Source organism: Pristiophorus japonicus, chromosome 1 (assembly GCF_044704955.1).
Source record: "Pristiophorus japonicus isolate sPriJap1 chromosome 1, sPriJap1.hap1, whole genome shotgun sequence".
In the NCBI taxonomy this organism is placed as follows: Eukaryota; Metazoa; Chordata; class Chondrichthyes; family Pristiophoridae; genus Pristiophorus; species Pristiophorus japonicus.
In genome coordinates, this window is record NC_091977.1 from 27,946,909 (window position 1) to 27,966,247 (window position 19,339).

The 19,339-nt window shown below is 44.2% G+C and overlaps 1 protein-coding gene across 1 annotated transcript in view; it reads right to left on the bottom strand.

The window, feature by feature from the left end:
• The window catches only part of fbxo8 (F-box protein 8), an 85,199-nt gene extending 66,369 nt beyond the window's left edge, over window positions 1–18,830 (bottom strand). The window contains exon 1 of the mRNA XM_070896176.1: window positions 18,500–18,830. Within this exon, the coding sequence (XP_070752277.1) occupies window positions 18,500–18,685 (186 nt within the window). The 5' untranslated portion in view covers window positions 18,686–18,830. The remainder of the gene's footprint in view (window positions 1–18,499) is intronic.
• Between the last annotated feature and the right edge of the window lie 509 nt (window positions 18,831–19,339).

Consider the following 19,339-nt stretch of genomic DNA (forward strand, 5'->3'; position numbering starts at 1 on the left):
CCCTCGAGCCTGCTCTGCCATTCATTAAGATTCCAATGAGTAGAGGCCCAACCTACTCAACCTTTCCTCATCAGTCAACCCCCTTATCCCTGGAATCAACCTTGTGAACCTTCTCTAAACTGCCTCCAAAGCAAGTATATCCTTTCATAAATTTGGAAACCAAAACTGCACGCAGTATTCCAGGTGTGGCCTCACCAATACCTTATATAGCTGTAGTAAAACTTCCCTGCTTTTATACTCCATCCCCTTTGCAATAAAGGCCAAGATACCATTTTCCTTCCTGATCACTTGCTGTACCTGCATACTATCCTTTTGTGTTTCATGCACAAGTATCCCCAGGTCCCGCTGTACTGCGGCACTTTGCAATATTTCTCCATTTAAATAATAACTTGCTCTTTGATTTTTTTTCTGCCAAAGTGCATGACCTCACACTTTCTGACATTATACTCCATCTGTCAAATTTTTGCCCACACACTTAGCCTGTCTATGTTCTTTTGCAGATTTTGCGTGTCCTCCTCACACACTGCTTTTCCTCCCATCTTTGTATCATCAACAAACTTGGCTACGTTACACTCAGTCCCTTCTTCCAAGTCGTTAATATAGATTGCAAATAATTGGGGGCCCAGCACTGATCCCTGCGGCACCCCACTAGTTACTGGTTGCCAATCAGAGAGTGAACCATTTATCCCAACACTCTGTTCTCTGTTAGTTAGCCAATCCTCTATCCATGCTAATATATTACCCCCAACGCTGTGAAGTTTTATCTTGCGCAGTAACCTTTTATGTGGCACCTTGTCAAATGCCTTCTGGAAGTCCAAATACACCACATTCACTGGTTCCCCTTTAATCACCCTGTTCATTACATCCTCAAAGAACTCCAGCAAATTTGTCAAACATGACTTTCCCTTCATAAATCCATGCTGACTCTGTCTGACTGAATTTTGATTTTCCAAATATCCTGCTAGTGCTTCTTTAATAATGGACTCCAACATTTTTCCAACCACAGATGTTAGAGTAACTGGTCTATAGTTTCCTGCTTGGGCGATTTTAACCTTCATATAAATTGGACAAAGCAAATTGCCAGGGTAGCTTTGAGGAAGAGTTCATAGAGTATATCCGGGATAGTTTCCTTGAACAGTACGTTGCAGAAACAACCAGGGAGCAGGTTATTTTAGATCTGGTACTGTGTAATGTGACATGATTAATACACGATCCACTAGAAAAAAGGATCCTCTAGGAATGAGTGACCATATCATGGTTGAATTTCAAATTCATTGGAGGGTGAGAAAGTTGGAGCTCTAACCAGTATCCTAATCTTAAATAAAGGAGACTACAAAAGTATGAAGGCAGAGTTGGCTAAAGTGGACTGGGAAAATAGATTAAAGTGTAAGACGGTTGATGAGCAGTGGCAGACATTTAAGGAGATAGTGCATAATTCTCAACAAAAATATATCCTAATGAGAAGGAAAAATTGTAAGAGAAGGGATAACCATCCATGGCCAGCTAAGGAAATAAGGGATGGTGTCAAATTGAAAACAACGGCATACAATGTGGCCAAGATCAGTGGGAGGCCAGAGGATTGGGAAACTTTTAAAAGCCAGCAAAGAACGACTAAAAAAAATAATAGAGGGAAAATAGATTCTGAAAGTAAACTAGCGCGAAATATAAAATCAGAGAGTAAGAGTATCTACAGATACATAAAAGGGAAAAGTGTGGCAAAAGTAAATGTTGGTCCCCTAGAAGATGAGACTGGGGAATTAATAATGGGGAACAGGGAAATGTCAGAGACTTTGAACAAATATTTTGTATCGGTCTTCACTAAAAACAACACAATAGTGGATAATCAAGGGACTATAGGGAGGGAAGAACTTAATACAATCACTATCACTAAAGTAGTAGCACTCTGTAAAATAATGGGACTAAAGGCGAACAAACAAGTTCCCTGGACCCAATGGCTTGCAAACTAGGATCCTAAAAGAAGTGGCTGCAGAGATAGTGGATGCATTGGTTGTAATCTGCCAAAATTCCCTGGATTCTGGGGAGGTCCCAGCGGATTGGAAAACCGCAAATGTAACGCCATTATTTAAAAAAAGGAGGCAGACAGAAAGCAGGAAACTATAGACCAGTTAGCCTAACACCTGTCGTTGGGAAAATGCTGGAGTCCATTATTAAGGAAGCAGTAACAGAACATTTGGAAAAGCATAATTCAATCAAGCATAGTCAGCATGGTTTTATGAAAGGGAAACCATGTTTGACAAATTTGCTGGAGTTCTTTGACAATGTAACGAGCAGGGTGGATAAAGGAAACCAGTGGATGTGGTGTATTTGGATTTACAGAAGGCATTCGCTAAGGTGCCATATAAAAGGTTACTGCAAAAGATAAAAGTTCACAAGGTTGGGGGCAATATATTAGCATGGATAGAGGATTGGCTAACTAACATACGACTGAGTTGGGATAAATGGGTCATTTTCCGGTTGGCAAACAGTAACTAGTGGGGTGCTGCAAGGATCGCCATGTGGCGGTGTAAATGTGAGGGGAACGCTAAGAGGCTGCAGGGTGACTTGGACAGGTTAGGTGAGTGGGCAAATGCATGGCAGATGCAGTATAATGTGGATAAATGTGAGGTTATCCATTTTGGGGGCAAAAACACGAAGGCAGAATATTATCTGAATGGTGGCAGATTAGGAAAAGGGGAGGTGCAACGAAACCTGGGTGTCGTGGTTCATCAGTCATTGAAGGTTGGCATGCAGGTACAGCAGGCGGTGAAGATGGCAAATGGTATGTTAGCCTTCATAGCTAGGGGATTTGAGTATAGGAGCAGGGAGGTCTTACTGCAGTTGTACAGGGTCTTAATGAGGCCTCACCTGGAATATTGTGTTCAGTTTTGGTCTCCTAATCTGAGGAAGGACGTTCTTGCTATTGATGGAGTGCAGCGAAGGTTTACCAGACTAATTCCAGGGATGGCAGGACTGACATATGAGGAGAGACTGGATCAACTGGGCCTTTATACACTGGAGTTCAGAAGAATGAGAGGGGATCTTATATAAACGTATAAGATTCTGACGGGACTGGACAGGTTAGATGCGGAAAGAATGTTCCCGATGTTGGGGAAGTCCAGAACCAGAGGACATAGTCTTAAGATAAGGGGTAGGCCATTTAGGACTGAGATGAGGAGAAACTTCTTCACCTGTGGAATTCCCTGCCGCAGAGAGTTGTGGATGCCAGTTCATTGGATATATTCAAGAGGGAGTTAGATATGGCCCTTACGGCTAAGGCGATCAAGGGGTATGGAGAGAAAGCAGGAAAGGGGTACTGAGGGAATGATCAGCCATGATCTTATTGAATGGCGGTGCATGCTCGAAGGGCCGAATGGCCTACTCCTGTACCTATTTTCTATGTTTCTATCAGTGCTGGGGCCTCAACTATTTACAATCTATATTAATGACTTGGATGAAGGGACAGAGTGTAATGTAGCCAAGTTTGCTGATGATACAAAGATGGGTGGGAAAGCAAATTGTGAGGAGGACACAAAAAAATCTGCAAAGGGATATAGACAGACTAAGTGAGTGGGCATAAATTTGGCAGATGGAGTATAATATGGGAAAATGTGAGGTTATTCAATTTGGCAGAAAAAATAGAAAATCAAATTACAATTTAAATGGAGAAAAATTGCAAAGTGCTGCAGTACAGAGGGACCTGGGGGTCCTTGTGCATGAAACACAAAAAGTTAGTATGCAGGTACAAGTGATCAGGAAGGCAAATGGAATGTTGTCCTTTATTTCAAGGGGGATAGAGTATAAAAGCATAGAAGACCTGCTACAACTGTACAGGGTATTGGTGAGGCCACACCTAGAGTACTGCGTACAGTTTTGGTCTCCGTATTTAAGGAAGGATATACTTGCATTGGAGGCTGTTCAGAGAAGGTTCCCTAGGTTGCTTCCGGAGATGAGGAGGTTGACTTATGAAGATAGGTTGAGTAGGTTGGGACTATACTCATTGGAGTTCAGAAGAATGAGAGGTGATCTTATCGAAACATATATAATGGGAGGGCTCGTCAAGTTGGATCCAGAGAGGATATTTCCACTCATAGGGGAAACGAAAACTAGGGGGCACAGTCTCAGAATAAGTGGCCGCCCAATTAAAACTGAGATGAGGAGGAATTTCTTCTCTCAGAGGATTGTAAATCTGTGGAATTCGCTGCCTCAAAGAGCTGTGGAGGCTGGACCATTGAATATATTTAAGGCAGAGATAGATTTTTGAGCGATAAGGGAATAAAGGGTTATGGGGAGTATGCAGGGAAGTGGAACCGAGTCCATGATCAGATCAGCCATGATCTTATTAAATAGCGGAGCAGGCTCGAGGAATCAAATGGCCTACTCCTGCTCCTATTTCTTGTGATCTTGTGACAGATCACAAGTTCTGGGTTTTCGCGCTTGCGCAATGCATGGAGAAACCCGGAGTTTGCGGGGCCTTTCAGAAGAATTAGGACAACATACAATACTGTGGATGTTGGGCATAGCATATCAGTGCAGCTGAAATTTGGCTTAGGCCCATCTTGTCCCCAGTCGGAAGAGCGAGGTTATAAATTGCTTGTGTGGTCCTGATGGGTTTATACAATTAGATGTGAGGAAGGTTATTGGTTGGAAGATACTGCAATTTCTGCCTCAATGCTTCTCGGGGGGGGGGGGGGGCATATACCTAGACTACATAAGAACAATAGAACATAAGAGGAACAGGAGTAGGCCATATGGCCCCTCGAGCCTGCTCCGCCATTCTGCCCTCATACCTTCATAGTCTGCTTTATTTAAGCTTAGTACGCTGGTTAGAGATCCAACTTTCTCACCCTCCAACTCAATTTGAAACTCAATCATGCTATCATCACTCATTCCAAGGGGATCCTTTACGAGGAGATTGTTTATTAATCCTGTCTCATTACACAGGATCAGATCTAAGATAGCCTGGTTGGTTCCGTTACATACTGCTCAAGGAACCCGTTCCTTGTGCACTCTATGAACTCCTCCTCAAGGCTACCCTGACCACTTTGATTTGTCCAATTAATATGGAGGTTAAAATCACCCATGATTATTGCTGTTCCTTTTTACAAGCCCCCACTATTTCCTGGTTTATGCTCTGACCAACAGAGTTGCTGCTATTAGGGGACATAGCGTGAATAATGTATGTTTCTATGAATAATAATCTGGAGGTCTAGGAGCTCAAATTTCACCTGATTCTACTGCACTGTCGTTTTTCAAGCCCCTGTATGATTTATCGTATTAAAAACAGAGTAAGACGCTTGTGTAAATAAAATGCAGATGGCATTATCCAGAACACCAGTAGCTCGGAGCTTGTGCTACATGGCCACATTGGAAAGGACCTTGTGGTACGGAAGACTTTCTCCACCGCTAGTTAATCTGCCTGGTTCATATTTCGGGATAGCATCGAACAGGATGCAGGAAGCAAACAGGGCAGCAGCAAAGGAAAACAATTACCGTCATCAACTTCTGTTCTTCTCCCTGCCTTTTACAGGTTTAGCCTGTCGGTGTGTTGGTACTTAGTCATTTAAACACTTTATTAACACTGCTTAAAAATAACAGGTGTTCCTTTTTAGTGCAACACCATGCCATTCTCTGGTTAGGTCTCACCAAACTGCTGGGATGGAGATAGAAAGACTGCAGGGCTGATGTCATTGCTAATTCTCCTGTGGAGCTCATTTATACTCTTACAGGCAAGAACTTTAGAACATTCACAAACGAAAGGCACCAAAAAGATGAGCCCCATCTCTCCCTACTTCCTTATGTTTACAGTGGCAAATAAAAGCTGAATCAAAATTTAGATTCCATCCAGTGTAAACCAAATACCATAATCATCAGAAATTTATGGCAAGGAAGGAGGCCATTCAGCCCATCATGTCCGTGCCAGCCGACAAAGAGCTATCCAGCCGAATCCCACTTTCCAGCTCTTGGTCCGTAGCCTTGTACTTTTTAAATATGATGAGGTCTTCTGCCTCTACCACCCTTTCAGGAGGCGAGTTCCAGACCCCCACCATCCTCTGGTGAAAAAAGTTCTCAACTCCCCTCTAATCCTTCCAGCAATTACTTTAAATCTATGTCTCCTGGTTATTGATCTCTCATGAAGAGAAATGGGTCCTTCCTATCTCGTTCCCCCGTAACTTTATACACTTCAATTAAGTCTCCCCTCAACCTCCTCTGTTCCAAGGAAAACAACCCCATAATCTCATAATTCACTTAATGAATTAACAAGATAGTGCTTCTTCATCAGAGAACCTATCAGCCTGTTTACACTCATCCTTCCAGAATACCAACTCTATTGTCTTCCTATTACAGCATCAGTTTCTTAAATTAGTCCAGTGTCCATGCTTCAACCAGCCTTCTTGATAACCCATTCCAGAAGTTGTTGGAACATATGTCATTACAGGCGAACAACTATCCTGATTTTGCCATTCTCTTCTCACATTTCTGCCCCTGTTCTGGCCAATCTGAAATTTATTTTTGCTGCACCAGTCAATATTTTATATACCTCTGCAAGTTCCTCACCAAGAAGTCTTTTTGACGCTGAAGAGCCTTAGCTTACCAAGTATTCCTTCAAGTGGAGGCATATGCGGAGAGATGGAAAGGCTACATCTTCAAAAAGCTTGGCAAGATATAGAAACATAGAAAATAGGTGCAGGAGTAGGCCATTCGGTCCTTCGAGCCTGCACCACCATTCAATAAGATCATGGCTGATCCTTCACCTCAGTATCCCTTTCCTGCTTTCTCGCCATACCCCTTGATCCCTTTAGCCGTAAGGGTCAATTCTAACTCCCTCTTGAATATATCCAATGAACTGGCATCAACAACACTCTGCGGTAGGGAATTCCACAGGTTAACAACTCTCTGAGTGAAGAAGTTTCTCCTCATCTCCGTCCTAAATGGCCTACCCCTTATCCTTAGACTGTGTCCCCTGGTTCTGGACTTCCCCAACATCGGAAACATTCTTCCTGCAACTAACCTGTCCAGTCCCGTCAGAATTTTTTATGTTTCTATGAGATCCCCTCTCATCCTTCTAAACTCCGGTTAATACAGATCCAGTCGATCCAGTCTCTCCTCATATGTCAATCCAGCCATCCCGGGAATCAGTCTGGTGAACCTTCGCTGCACTCCCTCAATAGCAAGAACGTCCTTCCTCAGATTAGGAGACCAAAACTGAACACAATATTCCAGGTGGGGCCTCACCAAGGCCCTGTACAACTGCAGGAAGACCTCCCTGCTCCTATACTCAAATCCCCTGGCTATGAAGGCCAACATACCATTTGCCTTCTTCACCGCCTGCTGTACCTGCATGCCAACTTTCAATGACTTTCAATATGGAGTTCTGACAGGCCGAATGTGAAGATACAGAAGATGAAATTCTGTAATAGCAATTCTATGGTCATGTACAACTTGAAACTCCCTTATCCAGAACTTCCTTATCTAGAACCACCCCTCGTCCAGAACCATTCCCAGCCACCGAGTGGCGCATGCTCCGACATGAACAAATTGGAGTCCTTACTCGCTGCCGACTCCTGCAATCGCTGGCCTGACCCTGCGATCCACCGCCTCCCCTGTCCACCCCATGATCTCTCGGCCGCACTCCCAGCCAGAAGCCAGTCAGCCCCGATATCACCTTGCTCAATACCTGTACCATCCAATTTAACCCCTCGTCCGGAAAAATCTTTTATCCAGAACAGACCAGATCACGAGGGTTCTGGATAAGGGAGTGCAACCTGTAATGACAATGAATGATAGATGCACCTCAAGGAAGAAGCTAAAACAATTCTGGAGATGTAAACAAGCATAACGTTAACATGAATGAAATGTCACGAGCAGCTCTGGACAGAAATGGCTGGCATCACCCCATTGCTGACCTATAGACCATTTTGAGGTTGTAGGGCAGGAGGAGGTTACAGAGATAGGGAGAGGCAAGGATGTGGAGGGATTTCGATGCGAGAATTTTAAAATCAAGTTGTAGATGGACAGGGTGCCAATGTAGGTCAGTGAGCAAAGGGGTGATGGATGAGTGTGATTTGGTGCAGGCTAGGATATTGGATAGAGTTTTAAATAAGCTCTGTCTTTCGGATGAGACGTTAAACCGAGGTGCTCGGAGGTGGACGTAAAAGATCCCATAGCACTATTTGTGTCAGCTATGGCTCAGTGGGTAGCACACTGAGTCAAAAGATTGTGGGTTCAAATCATACTCCAGGGACTTGGAACACATAAATCTAGGCTGACACTCCAGATTTATGTAGTGCTGCACTGTTGGAGGTGCCATCTTTCGGATGAGACGTTAGACGGAGGCCGGTCTGCTCTCTCAGGTGGATGTAAAAGATCCCGTGGTACTATTTCGAAGAAAAGCAGGGGAGTTATCCCTGGTGTCCTGGCCAATATTTATCCCTCAATCAACATAACAAAAAACAGATTATCTGGTCATTATCACATTGCTGTTTGTGGGAGCGTGCTGTGTGCAAATTGGCTGCGTTTCCCACATTACAACAGTGACTACACTCCAAAACTACTTCATTGGGTGTAAAGCGCTTTGAGACATCCGGTGGTTGTGAAAGGTGCTGTATAAATGCAAGTCATTCTTTTTTATTTTGAAAAAGAGCAGGGGAGTTATCCCCGGTGTCCTAACCAATATTTATCGCTCAATCAATGTCATTAAAAGAGAGTCTGGTCATTATCACATTGCTGTTTGTGGGAGCACGCTGTGTACAAATTGGTTGCAGTATTTCCTACAACAGTGACTACTCCTGTTCCTACTTCTTATGTTCTTATTATATTCTGTTATTTGTGAGAATCATATGCATCAATTCCAGTTACTTCATTAAACAAACCCTCTGGTGGCACAATTAAACCTCAGTATTTTTCCGTGGATTGTTTACCTTGATAACAATATCACTCCTGAAATCATGAGAAAAACGACATTTTATTTGACAGTAACAGTCTAAGCATTCATGTAATATTCTAATATTTTCAAATTAATTATTTGTTTTCATATGATAAAGTTACCTGTATCTATCATATTGTAAGGTACCACTTCGAGGAGATGAGATCACATTATAAATGTAATGGATAAAATATTCTGTATTGTATTATGCTGTACAAGAGGCTCATCCCTGTCTTTGTTACCTCTAGACTCAATTATTCCAATGCACTCCTGACCAGCCTCCCACTTTGCACCCTCTGTAAATTTAAGCTCATTCAAAACTCTGCTGCTCTTATCCTAACTGTTCACCCCTGTGCTCGCTGACCTATACTGGCAATACCTCGATTTTAAAATTCTCCATCCTTAGTTTCAAATGCCTCCATGGCCTCGCTCCTCCCTATCTCTGTAACTTCCTCCAGCCCCACAACACTCCGATAAAAGAACATAAGAACATAAAAAAAAGGAGCAGGAGTATGCCACACAGCCCCTCGAGCCTGCTCCGCCATTCAATAAGATCATGGCTGATCTGATCATGGACTGAGGTCCACTTCCCTGCCCACTCCCCATGACCCCTTATCCCCTTATCGTTTAAGGAATTGTCTATTTCGGTCTTAAATTAATTCAATGACCCAGCTTCCACAGCTCTCTGAGGCAGTGAATGCCACAGATTTACAACCCTCCGAGAGAAGAAATTTCTCCTCATCACTGTTTTAAATGGGTGGTCCTTATTCCAAGATCATGCCCTCTAGTTCTAGTCTCCCCCATCAGTGGAAACATCGTCTCTGTATCCACCTTGTCAAGCCCCCTCATAATCTTATACGTTTCGATAAGATCACCTCGCATTCTTCTGAACTCCATTGAGTAGAGGCCCAACCTACTCAACCTTTCCTCATAAGTCAACCCCCTCATCCCTGAAATCAACCTAGTGAACCTTCTCTAAACTGCCTCCAAAGCAAGTATATCCTTTCGTAAATATGGAAGCCAAAACTGCATGCAGTATTCCAGGTGTGGCCTCACTGTATTGCAGTATTTTGCAATCTTTCGTCATTTAAATAATAACTTGCTCTTTGATTTTTTTCTGCCAAAGTGCATGACCTCACACTTTCAGACATTATACACCATCTGCCAAATTTTTGCCCACTCACTTAGCCTGTCTATATCCTTTTGCAGATTTTTTGTGTCCTCCTCACACATTGCTTTTCCTCCCATCTTTGTATCGTCAGCAAACATGGCTGCGTTACACTCAGTCCCTTCTTCCAAGTCGTTAATATAAATTGTAAATAGTTGGGGTCCCAGCACTGATCCCTGCGGCACCCCACTAGTTACTGGTTGCCAACCCAAGAATGAACCATTTATCCTGACTCTCTGTTTTCTGTTAGTTAGCCAATCCTCTATCCATGCTAATATATTACCCCCAACCCCGTGAACTTTTATCATGTGCAGTAACCTTTTATGTGGCACCTTGTCAAATGCCTTCTGGAAATCCAAATGCACCACATCCACTGGTTTCCCTTTATCCACCTGCTCATTACATCCTCAAAGGATTCCAGCAAATTTGTCAAACATGATTTCCCCTTCATAAATCTCTGTGCTCATTCAATTCGGGGCTCTTGCGCATCCCCAATTTTCATCGCTCCACCATTGATGGTCATGCATTCAGCTGACTAGGCCCAAGCTCTGTAATTCCCTCCCTAAACCTCTTTGCCTCTCTTTCCTCCTTTAAGATGCTCCTTAAAATCAACTTATTTAACCAAACTTTTGGTCACCTGTAAAATCTGCTTATGTGGCTTGGTGTCAAATTTTGCCTGATAAATCGCTCCTCTGAAGCAGTTTGGGATGTTTTACTAAGTTAAAGGCGCTGTATAAACGCAAGTTGTTGTTGATACTAGTAATTGTTTTTAAAAAGAAAATCACAAATGATAAAAATATTAAATGAGCGTCAAAGAGGATAATAGACAATCATTCAATCTCAGCGTTCACAAGGCAAAGAATGTGATACTGTATTGTAATGTCATCTGAACACCTCAATCTGATTATTGCTTTGTAATCCACTCCATCTGTTCTGTACCTTCAGAGTCTCGGGTGTCAAAACTGCAAGGTGCAGTCTTTATCCAACCCGTGAGCTCTGCTGATTCATCCTACTAATCCCTGCTGGCTCATTTCGTCTCTGCACATATGCATGCAAAAAACTGTTGGTTTTGCCTTTTTGAACTTTGCAGGCATGGTGTTTTGGAAAATCCCACTGCCGTACTGAAGATCTAAAATGGTCAATAAGGCCTTTTCAAGCCGAGCTTGAGAGAGACTAGTTCTCTATTATTTTGAGGGAGCAGGGCGATGAATACTTATGCTCAGAATGATAAGGGATGTTAGCGCTGGGGAATTAAATTATATTGAACGTGCAGTGCCAGAATAAAACGCTCCCGAGTCAGCTGCAAATGAACAGTAAACCTCAGTCTACTGTGACCTAATCCCAAAAGGGTGTTCCTGATTCAGCCAGTGTGACAATTTCCACTTACCACACGAACTATCCTGCGGTGCCTCAATGAGACGGACAATTTGTCCCAGGTTAAGTCCAGCCCTGTGATGGACTGGGTTCAAACTGCCCAAATTCAGTTCACAAAGGATCCTCACAGCCAGCGAACAAAGACTTTAATCCCATTAATCTGTGCTGGATTTAAGTCACTGTCCTGGAGGTGAAAGTACAGCATCCAACCCACTTCAACCATCAGAGTCCATTCCCCTTGCACGACTACACTTCACAGTGGTGCAAGTGCACCACGTCCATCCTGACTTCATACTGCCGCTGACACTTTCTTGCAATGGGAATTTAGTTAAGCTCAAAGGACAACTGAACCGCAAAACCTGGAGGGGAACGCAACTGAACATGTAGCTGGCAGACTTCCAGCCTTGACTAAGATGCGCTGGAATTCAGCCGGCAAGCTCATACACTCCAAACAGACTATTACTGAACCAGCAGAAATCACAGAACAATCAGGAGAATCGTTTTAGCAAACATTTCTCAAGGAACTGTCAAACAAATCATAGAATGATACAGCACAGGAGGCCATTCAGCCCATCGTGCTTGTGCTGGCTCCCTGAAATTAGCCCCCACCCATGGCCTTCTCCCATAGATAGCCCTGCAATTTTTTTTGGCCTTCAAGTATTGTTCCAATTCCCCGTTGAAAATCACTATTGAATCTGCTTCCAACACCCGTTCAGGCAGCGCACTCCAGATCACAGCAACGCGCTGCATAAAGTAAATTCTCCTCTTCTCACCTCTGGTTCTTTTGCCAATTGACTTTACAGCATTTTTACTGAACTGTAAGACATGTATCAGCACATCTTAGCATGTAATACAGTTGTTAAACTATGACACAACATCCAGCAGAAGGGAGGCACTACGGTGGGGGTGGGGCGGAGGGTGGAGGCGGGAGAAGAAAGAAAAAAATAAACACCGTCACCCTGCACCAGATTGCTGGTCATAATTCCGCCCAGGCCACTAGATTCTAGGGCCCAAGTTTCAGCCTAAGTGGCTCCTTTCTTTTTTGGAGCAACTAGTTTAGTTTGGAGTATCTTAGAAATCACAATTCTCGGCATTTAGTTTGCTCCAGTTCTAGTGAGTTAGTTTAGTTTCGTTTTAGTTCAGTTTTTTTTTCTCCAAAAGGAGGCGTGTCCAGACACTTACGCCTATTTTGCAAGTTTAGGCAGCGAAAGCTTACTCCAAACTAACTTAGAACGGAGTAAGTGTCGACTTTTGTACGCTCAGAAAAACCTAGCGTACACTTTAGAAATTAGGCACAGGTAGCCAGAGATGGGGGGGGATGGGGGGAAGGGAAGTTAGGGGGTTTTCCAAAGCATTAAACTTTTAAAAATAAAGAACCATCATCAATAATAAATAATAAATAAAATCAATAAAAAATTAATTAAAAAATCAATAAATAAAAAATGTAAAGTTCCTACCTCACCTACTGTAGCATACTTAGTCATCGTGTAAAATGCTGATACTATTTGAGATACATAGACATCAAAGGGGTAAGTTCTGACAGGGCTGCTAATCCAAGAACAAAAGGTCCTGCCTCCTGAAAAGAGTGCTAGGTGAATATGTCATATATGCATGCACAAAGTAATTAAGTTTATATACTGGAGTATATATTATATAGACTGCCAATATTATTTCCTGAGCACTGCAAACAAAGTGGTCTAAATCTCCCTTGTACATGCTCCATACTGCCATGGGAACTGCGGGAAGGCAGCGGTCGGCCTGTGCGGCAGGCCACTCGACCCGGGATAGGGGCTGTGAACATTGTGTCGTCCCTTCGGCCAGGGATAGGGTTGCCCAGATATAGGATGCGCTGGGAGGGCCAGGAGCTACTGCGCACGCACGCAGACTCCACTGCGCACGCGCTCAGCTGCCGGCACTCTTTTCGGTGCAGGACTGTAGCTCCGCCCCCCCCACGCTGCTTCTGCTGCGCTGCGCCGAGTCCAAAGCAGGCCTGATCATGGCGGAGAATACCGAGGTAAATATTAGGCGCACTTTTCGTTCTAGAAAGTCGGCGGACCTCTCGGAGGTGCGCTGTTCTTCGGGTCGGTTGAAATTTGGGCCCTAAAATATAGGCCTCAGGGGCGGTTCCCAGGCAGATGAAATAATGTTCATGGGAGCGGCTGCTCATGGAAGTGAGGAACCCGCAGGAGGAATAGTTGCAACCATGTAATCTGTCGTCACAGGACATATATAAAATAAAACAAACCCAGCTAACAATTGCCTTGCAATTGGTAAAGTCTCAATATGATGTCCTACATCTTGGGGTTTTGAAAGAGGTGGCTATAGAGATAATGGATAGATTGGTTGTCATCTTCCAAAATTCCATAGATTCGAGAATGGTTCTCGCGGATTGGAAGGTAGCAAATGTAACCCCACTATTTAAATAATGAGGGAGAGAGAAAACGGGGAACTGTAGACCAGTTAGCCTGAAATCAGTAGTAGGGAAAATGCTAGAATCTATTATTAAGGACGTGGTAACAGGGCACTTAGAAAATAATAAAAGGATTGGGCAGAGTCAGCATGGATTTATGAACAGGAAATCATGTTTGACAAATCTGTTAAGAGTTTTTTGAGATTGTAGTAGCAGAATAGATATGGGGGGGGAGGGGAACAGTGGATGTGGTGTATTTGGATTTTCAGAAGGCATTCGATAAGGTGCCACACAAGAGGTTATTGAACAAAATTAGGGCTTATGGGATTTGGGGGTAATATATTGGCATGGATTGAGGATTGGTTAATGGACAGAAAACAGAGAGTAGGAATAAACGGGTCATTTTTGGTTTGGCAGGCTGTAACTAGTGGGGTGCCGCAAGGATCGGTGCTTGGGCCTCAGCTATTCACAATCTATATGAATGATTTGGATGAGGAGACCAAATGTAATATATCCAAGTTTGCTAGGTGGGAATGTAAGTTGTGAGGAGGATGCAAAGGGACTTCAAGGGGATATAGACAGGCTAAATGAGTGGGCAAGAACATGGCAAATGGAATATAATGTGGAGAAATGTGAAGTTATCCACTTTGGTCAGAATAATAGAAAAGCAGAGTATTTTTTAAATGGTGAGAGATTGGAGTTCAGAGGGACCTCGGTTTCCTTGTACACAAATCACTGAAAGTTAACATGCAAGTATAGTAAGCAATTAAGAAAGGAAATGGTATGTTGGCCTTTATTACAAGAGGATTTGAATATAAGAGTAAAGACGTCTTATTGCAGGGCCCTGGTGAGACCACACCTGGAGTATTGTGTACAGTTTTGGTCTACTTACCTAAGGAAGGGTATATTTGCCATTGAGGAAGTAAGGTTCACCAGACTGATCCCTGGGATGGAGGGATTGTCTTATGAGGAGAGATTGAGTAGACTATATTCTCGAGAGTTTAGAAGAATGAGGGGTGATTTCATTGAAACATATAAAATTCTTACAGCGCTCGACAGGGTAGATGCAGGGAGGATGTTCCCCCCTGGCTGAGGAGTCTAGAACCAGGGGCCACAGTCTCAGGATAAGGGGTCAGCCATTTAGGATTGAGATGAGGAGAAACTTCTTCACTCAGGGTGGTGAATCTTTGGAATTATCTACCCCAGAGGGCTGTGGAGGCTCAGTCTTTGAGTATATTTAAGACAGAATTTTGGGAATCAAGGGCTATGGGGACAGTGCAGGAAAGTGGATTGGAGGTAGATCAGCCATGATCTTATTGAATGGTGGAGCAGGCTTGAGGGGCCGAATGGCCTACTCCTGCTCCTAATTCTTATGTTTGTGCTTTACAAATTATATTGAACAGAATGCTAAAGCAGAATAGTTACGTTAAAGCGGCTTATGTGTATAATGCTGTGTTTTCAGACAGCGGGGCTGCTACTGGTTCTGGTGTTGCCTCTTACAGCTCCTCTAAATGCATCTTTTGTTTCTTTACCACCTTGTTTTGTCTCGGACCATCATCCCTTTCGTCATTTAATCACTCCTGCCTTCCACCCTATCACATACCTCACCTTTTGTTCTCTCGTCATCTCTCCACCTCCGCACCTCACTCCCCACCACTCCTCCTCCCACCTTTTCCCTGACACTGCACTCCCTCTAATTTCTTCCAGTTCTGATGAAGGGTCATCGACCTGAAACGTTAACTGTTTCTCTCTCCACAGATACTGCCTGACCAGCTGAGTATTTCGAGCATTTTTTGTTTACATTATGCATATTAAACTATGACATGAGAAAAGTAGTGTAACAACAGCTTACATACTAATATGTGCTGTTATGCGCCTTACAGTTTATTTAAAAATATTTGTTTGACAGTTCCTTGGGAAATGTTTCCTAAAATCCTGTTCATGGAATCTTCACATACACCCAAAATCCTACAAAACCTGTGTGACTCTTTGCTACTGCATATTAGTAGTCAACAGTAAATGCTTGGGGCAAGCACAGATTTTGGTGTAGGAGAGGCGTGAGTTCGGGGCCAGGGGCCCCGGGGCAGCACGGTCCAGCCCACACTGCGATATGTGTGCACGCTCGGTCCGTGCAGCAGAGCAGGTCTCCAGTCGTCTTGGGTAATCCTTGCCACTGGACCAAGACCTAGCTCTGTCAAGCCCGTGTGGTGGCTGGTGTGCAACAGTCACCACATGTGAAGAAAATCCACACACAGGCATCTTCCACCCTTCAGGATGTAGTTCAGGACCTGGAATTTTAGGTCCTTCATTGGAACAACTGTGAACTTATTCTTTCTTAGCATGGAAGCAAGTCACCTCGTTTCGAGGGACTGCCTATGATGATGATGAATTCAGAATTAAAAACAACTGCAATCTCCTAAAATAGCCACAAAGTAACACGGTCAATCCACCACCGCATTCATGATCACACAGTGATAGGGACAAATCCACCTGTGAGAATACTTCCCGACGTGGATTAAATAACCTCAGCATTGTGTTAGCATTTGTCACCAGACTTGTTTACTATAAGAAATACCACATTCAGGCTTAACCTGCTCTTAGAATCACTTCAATTTGCTCCCAGCACCACTCACATTTTAGCTATGAGGAAAGACTGGAAAGGATGGGGTTGTTTTCTTTGGAACAGAGGAGGCTGAGGGGAGACCTAATTGAGGTGTATAAAATTATGAGGGGCTTGGATAGAATGGATAGGAAGGACCCATTTCCCTTCGCAAGGGGCATAGATTTAAAGTAACTGGTAGGTTTAGAGGTGATTTGAGGAGAATTTTTTTCACCCAGAGGGTGGTGGTGGTCTGGAACTCACTGCCTGAAAGGGTGGTAGAGGCAGAAACCCTCATAGCATTTAAAAAGTACTTGGATATGCACTTAAAACCATAACTTACAAGGCTACGGATCAAGAGCTGGAAAGTGGGACGGCACAGACACGATGGGCCGAATGGCCTCCTTCTGTGCTGTAAATTCCTATGGTTTCATCAGTCCTGCAGACACCCCATTTTTGTGATATACAGCAATGATCTAGACTTGAATATAGGAGGTATGATTAAGAAGTTTGCAGATGATACTAAAATCGGCTGTGTAGTTGATAATGAAGAGGAAAGCTGCGGACTGCAGGAAGATATCAATCAACTGGTCAGCTGGGCAGAACAGTGGCAAACGGAATTTAATCCAGAGAAGTGTGAGGTAATGCATTTGAGGAGGGCTAAAAAGTACTTACTTGGATGTGCACCTTAAGTGCTGTAACCTACAGGGTTACGGACCTAGAGCTGGAAAGTGGGATTAGGCTGGATAACCCCTCGTTGGCCGGCACGGACACGATGAGCCGAAATGGCCTCCTTCCGTGCTGTGAATTTCTATGATTTTATGATTTAGCAACAGGAGCATAGTTTGAAATTCCTTTCAAAAAGTTGCAGATTGAATATTTAGAGGAGCAACTTTGGGTTTCTTCAGCTGTTTATGAAGTTTAGAAAAAATAAACAAACAGGAGCACAGTGTGCAATTCCTTCTGAATCATTGTAGATTGGATAAAATAGAGGTAAATTTTAGGTTTAATTTGATTGAATTTTAAATGATGGGTCGGTCATTGGTTCATGAGTCTGCGAAACTCACTGTGCAGGTTTTCTACAATTAAAGAAAGACTTGCATTTCGATTGCGCCTTCCATGACCTCCGGACGTCTCAGAGCGCTTTACAGCCAATGAAGTACTTTTGGAGTGTTGTCACTGTTTTAATGTGGGAAAATGCAGCAGCCAATTTGCGCACAAGCAAGCTCCCACAAACAGCTGTGCGATAATGATCAGATAATCTGTTTTTTGTTATGCTGATTGAGGGATAAAGATTGGCACTGCACTGGAGTGTCAGCCTAGAGATGTATGTGGGATAACTTCCGCGCTGTTCAAAATAGTGCCATGGGATCTTTTAAGAACATAAGAATTAGGAGCAGGAGTTAGCCATTCAGCCCCTCGAGCCTGATGCGCCGTTCAATAGGAACATGGCTGATTTTCTACCTCAACTCCGCTTTTACATCCACCTGTGAGAGCGAGTTTAACGTTTCATCTGAAGGTACCTCGGACAGTAAAGCACTCCCTCAGCACTGCACTGGAGTGTCAGCCGAGAGATGTATGTGCTCAAGTCTCTGGAGTGGGGCTTGAACCCACAACCCACAAGATTTAGGGGTGAGAGTGTTGCTGACACTATATACACACACAAAATGATTTGCTATTCAATAAAAAGCATGTCCCTGAGCAGTATTTATGACAAAAAAAAATGCATACAAATAACATTTGGAGCTAAATTGCCCCCTCCCGGAAATCAAACCTTTCCCCTCCACACAGCATCAGCAATGCAAAGCCATTCCCTCCCCCACAACATAACCCTGCCAGATACACCACGACGCAACCTAACTTGCTGCGGCGGGGTACAATGACCCGCCCCCCCACAGACACGGATCTCCACGCTGATTGGCCGATTGGCCGCCTGCCGCCGCCTCTGATTGGCGGCTGGCGGCTGTCAATCACCCTGGGGGGGGGAGCGGGGTTGCGCTCGGTTGGCCGTGCGATCCCTCCTACCTGTTGGGAGCCGCAGTTCCTCCAATTTCCGCGGCGGCGGCGGCGGCCTCCGAAACAACAACAACAACAACAACGGCGGCGGAGGAGGAGAGGGAAAAAAAAAGGGTCCGGGGTGAGGGAAGAAAAAAAATGAAAGTAAAATCGGCCGACGGAAAAAAAAGAGATCAGTCGCTTAAAGGTCTTCATTCAAATCCATCCGAGTGCGGGCGCTAAGGGGGAGGGGGGAGGAGGAGGACAAAAAAAATCAACATGTTTGAAAAACCGCCGCAATACTTTCACTTTAAACCCCTCCTGCGTCTCATTAACTTTTTTTTCTTGCTCTCGGCGTCAAAGCGACGTCCGACGTCAAGCCCGTGACGCAATCGCGCTGGACGTTTGTTATTGGTGGAAGTGACGTCATGGCTCCCCAGAGAGGGCGGGGCTGGGCTGGGATGGCAGCTCACGTGACCAGCTCTTCTGGCTCTGCCTCGAGTCAGAAAGTTTGTGGCTTCAAGTTTTGCTCCAGACTGATTTAGGGATCATGTCATCATCATCATCATCAATCATCATCATCATTATCCTCATCCTCATAGGCAGACCCGAGGAACCGAGGAAGACATCATGCTTCCATTCCTGAAGTGAGTTCTTTGGTGGCTGAACAGTCCAATACGAGAGCCACAGACTCTATCACAGGTGGGACAGATGATCGTCGAGGCAAGGGGTGGATGGGACTGGCTTCCGCTGCCTGCGCTTGATTCCTGCATGCTCGCGGAGTTGAAACTCGAGGTGCTCAGCGCCAGCGCCCCCCCCCTGCCGGATGCACTTCCTCCACTGAGGGCGGTCTTGGGCCAGGGACTCCAA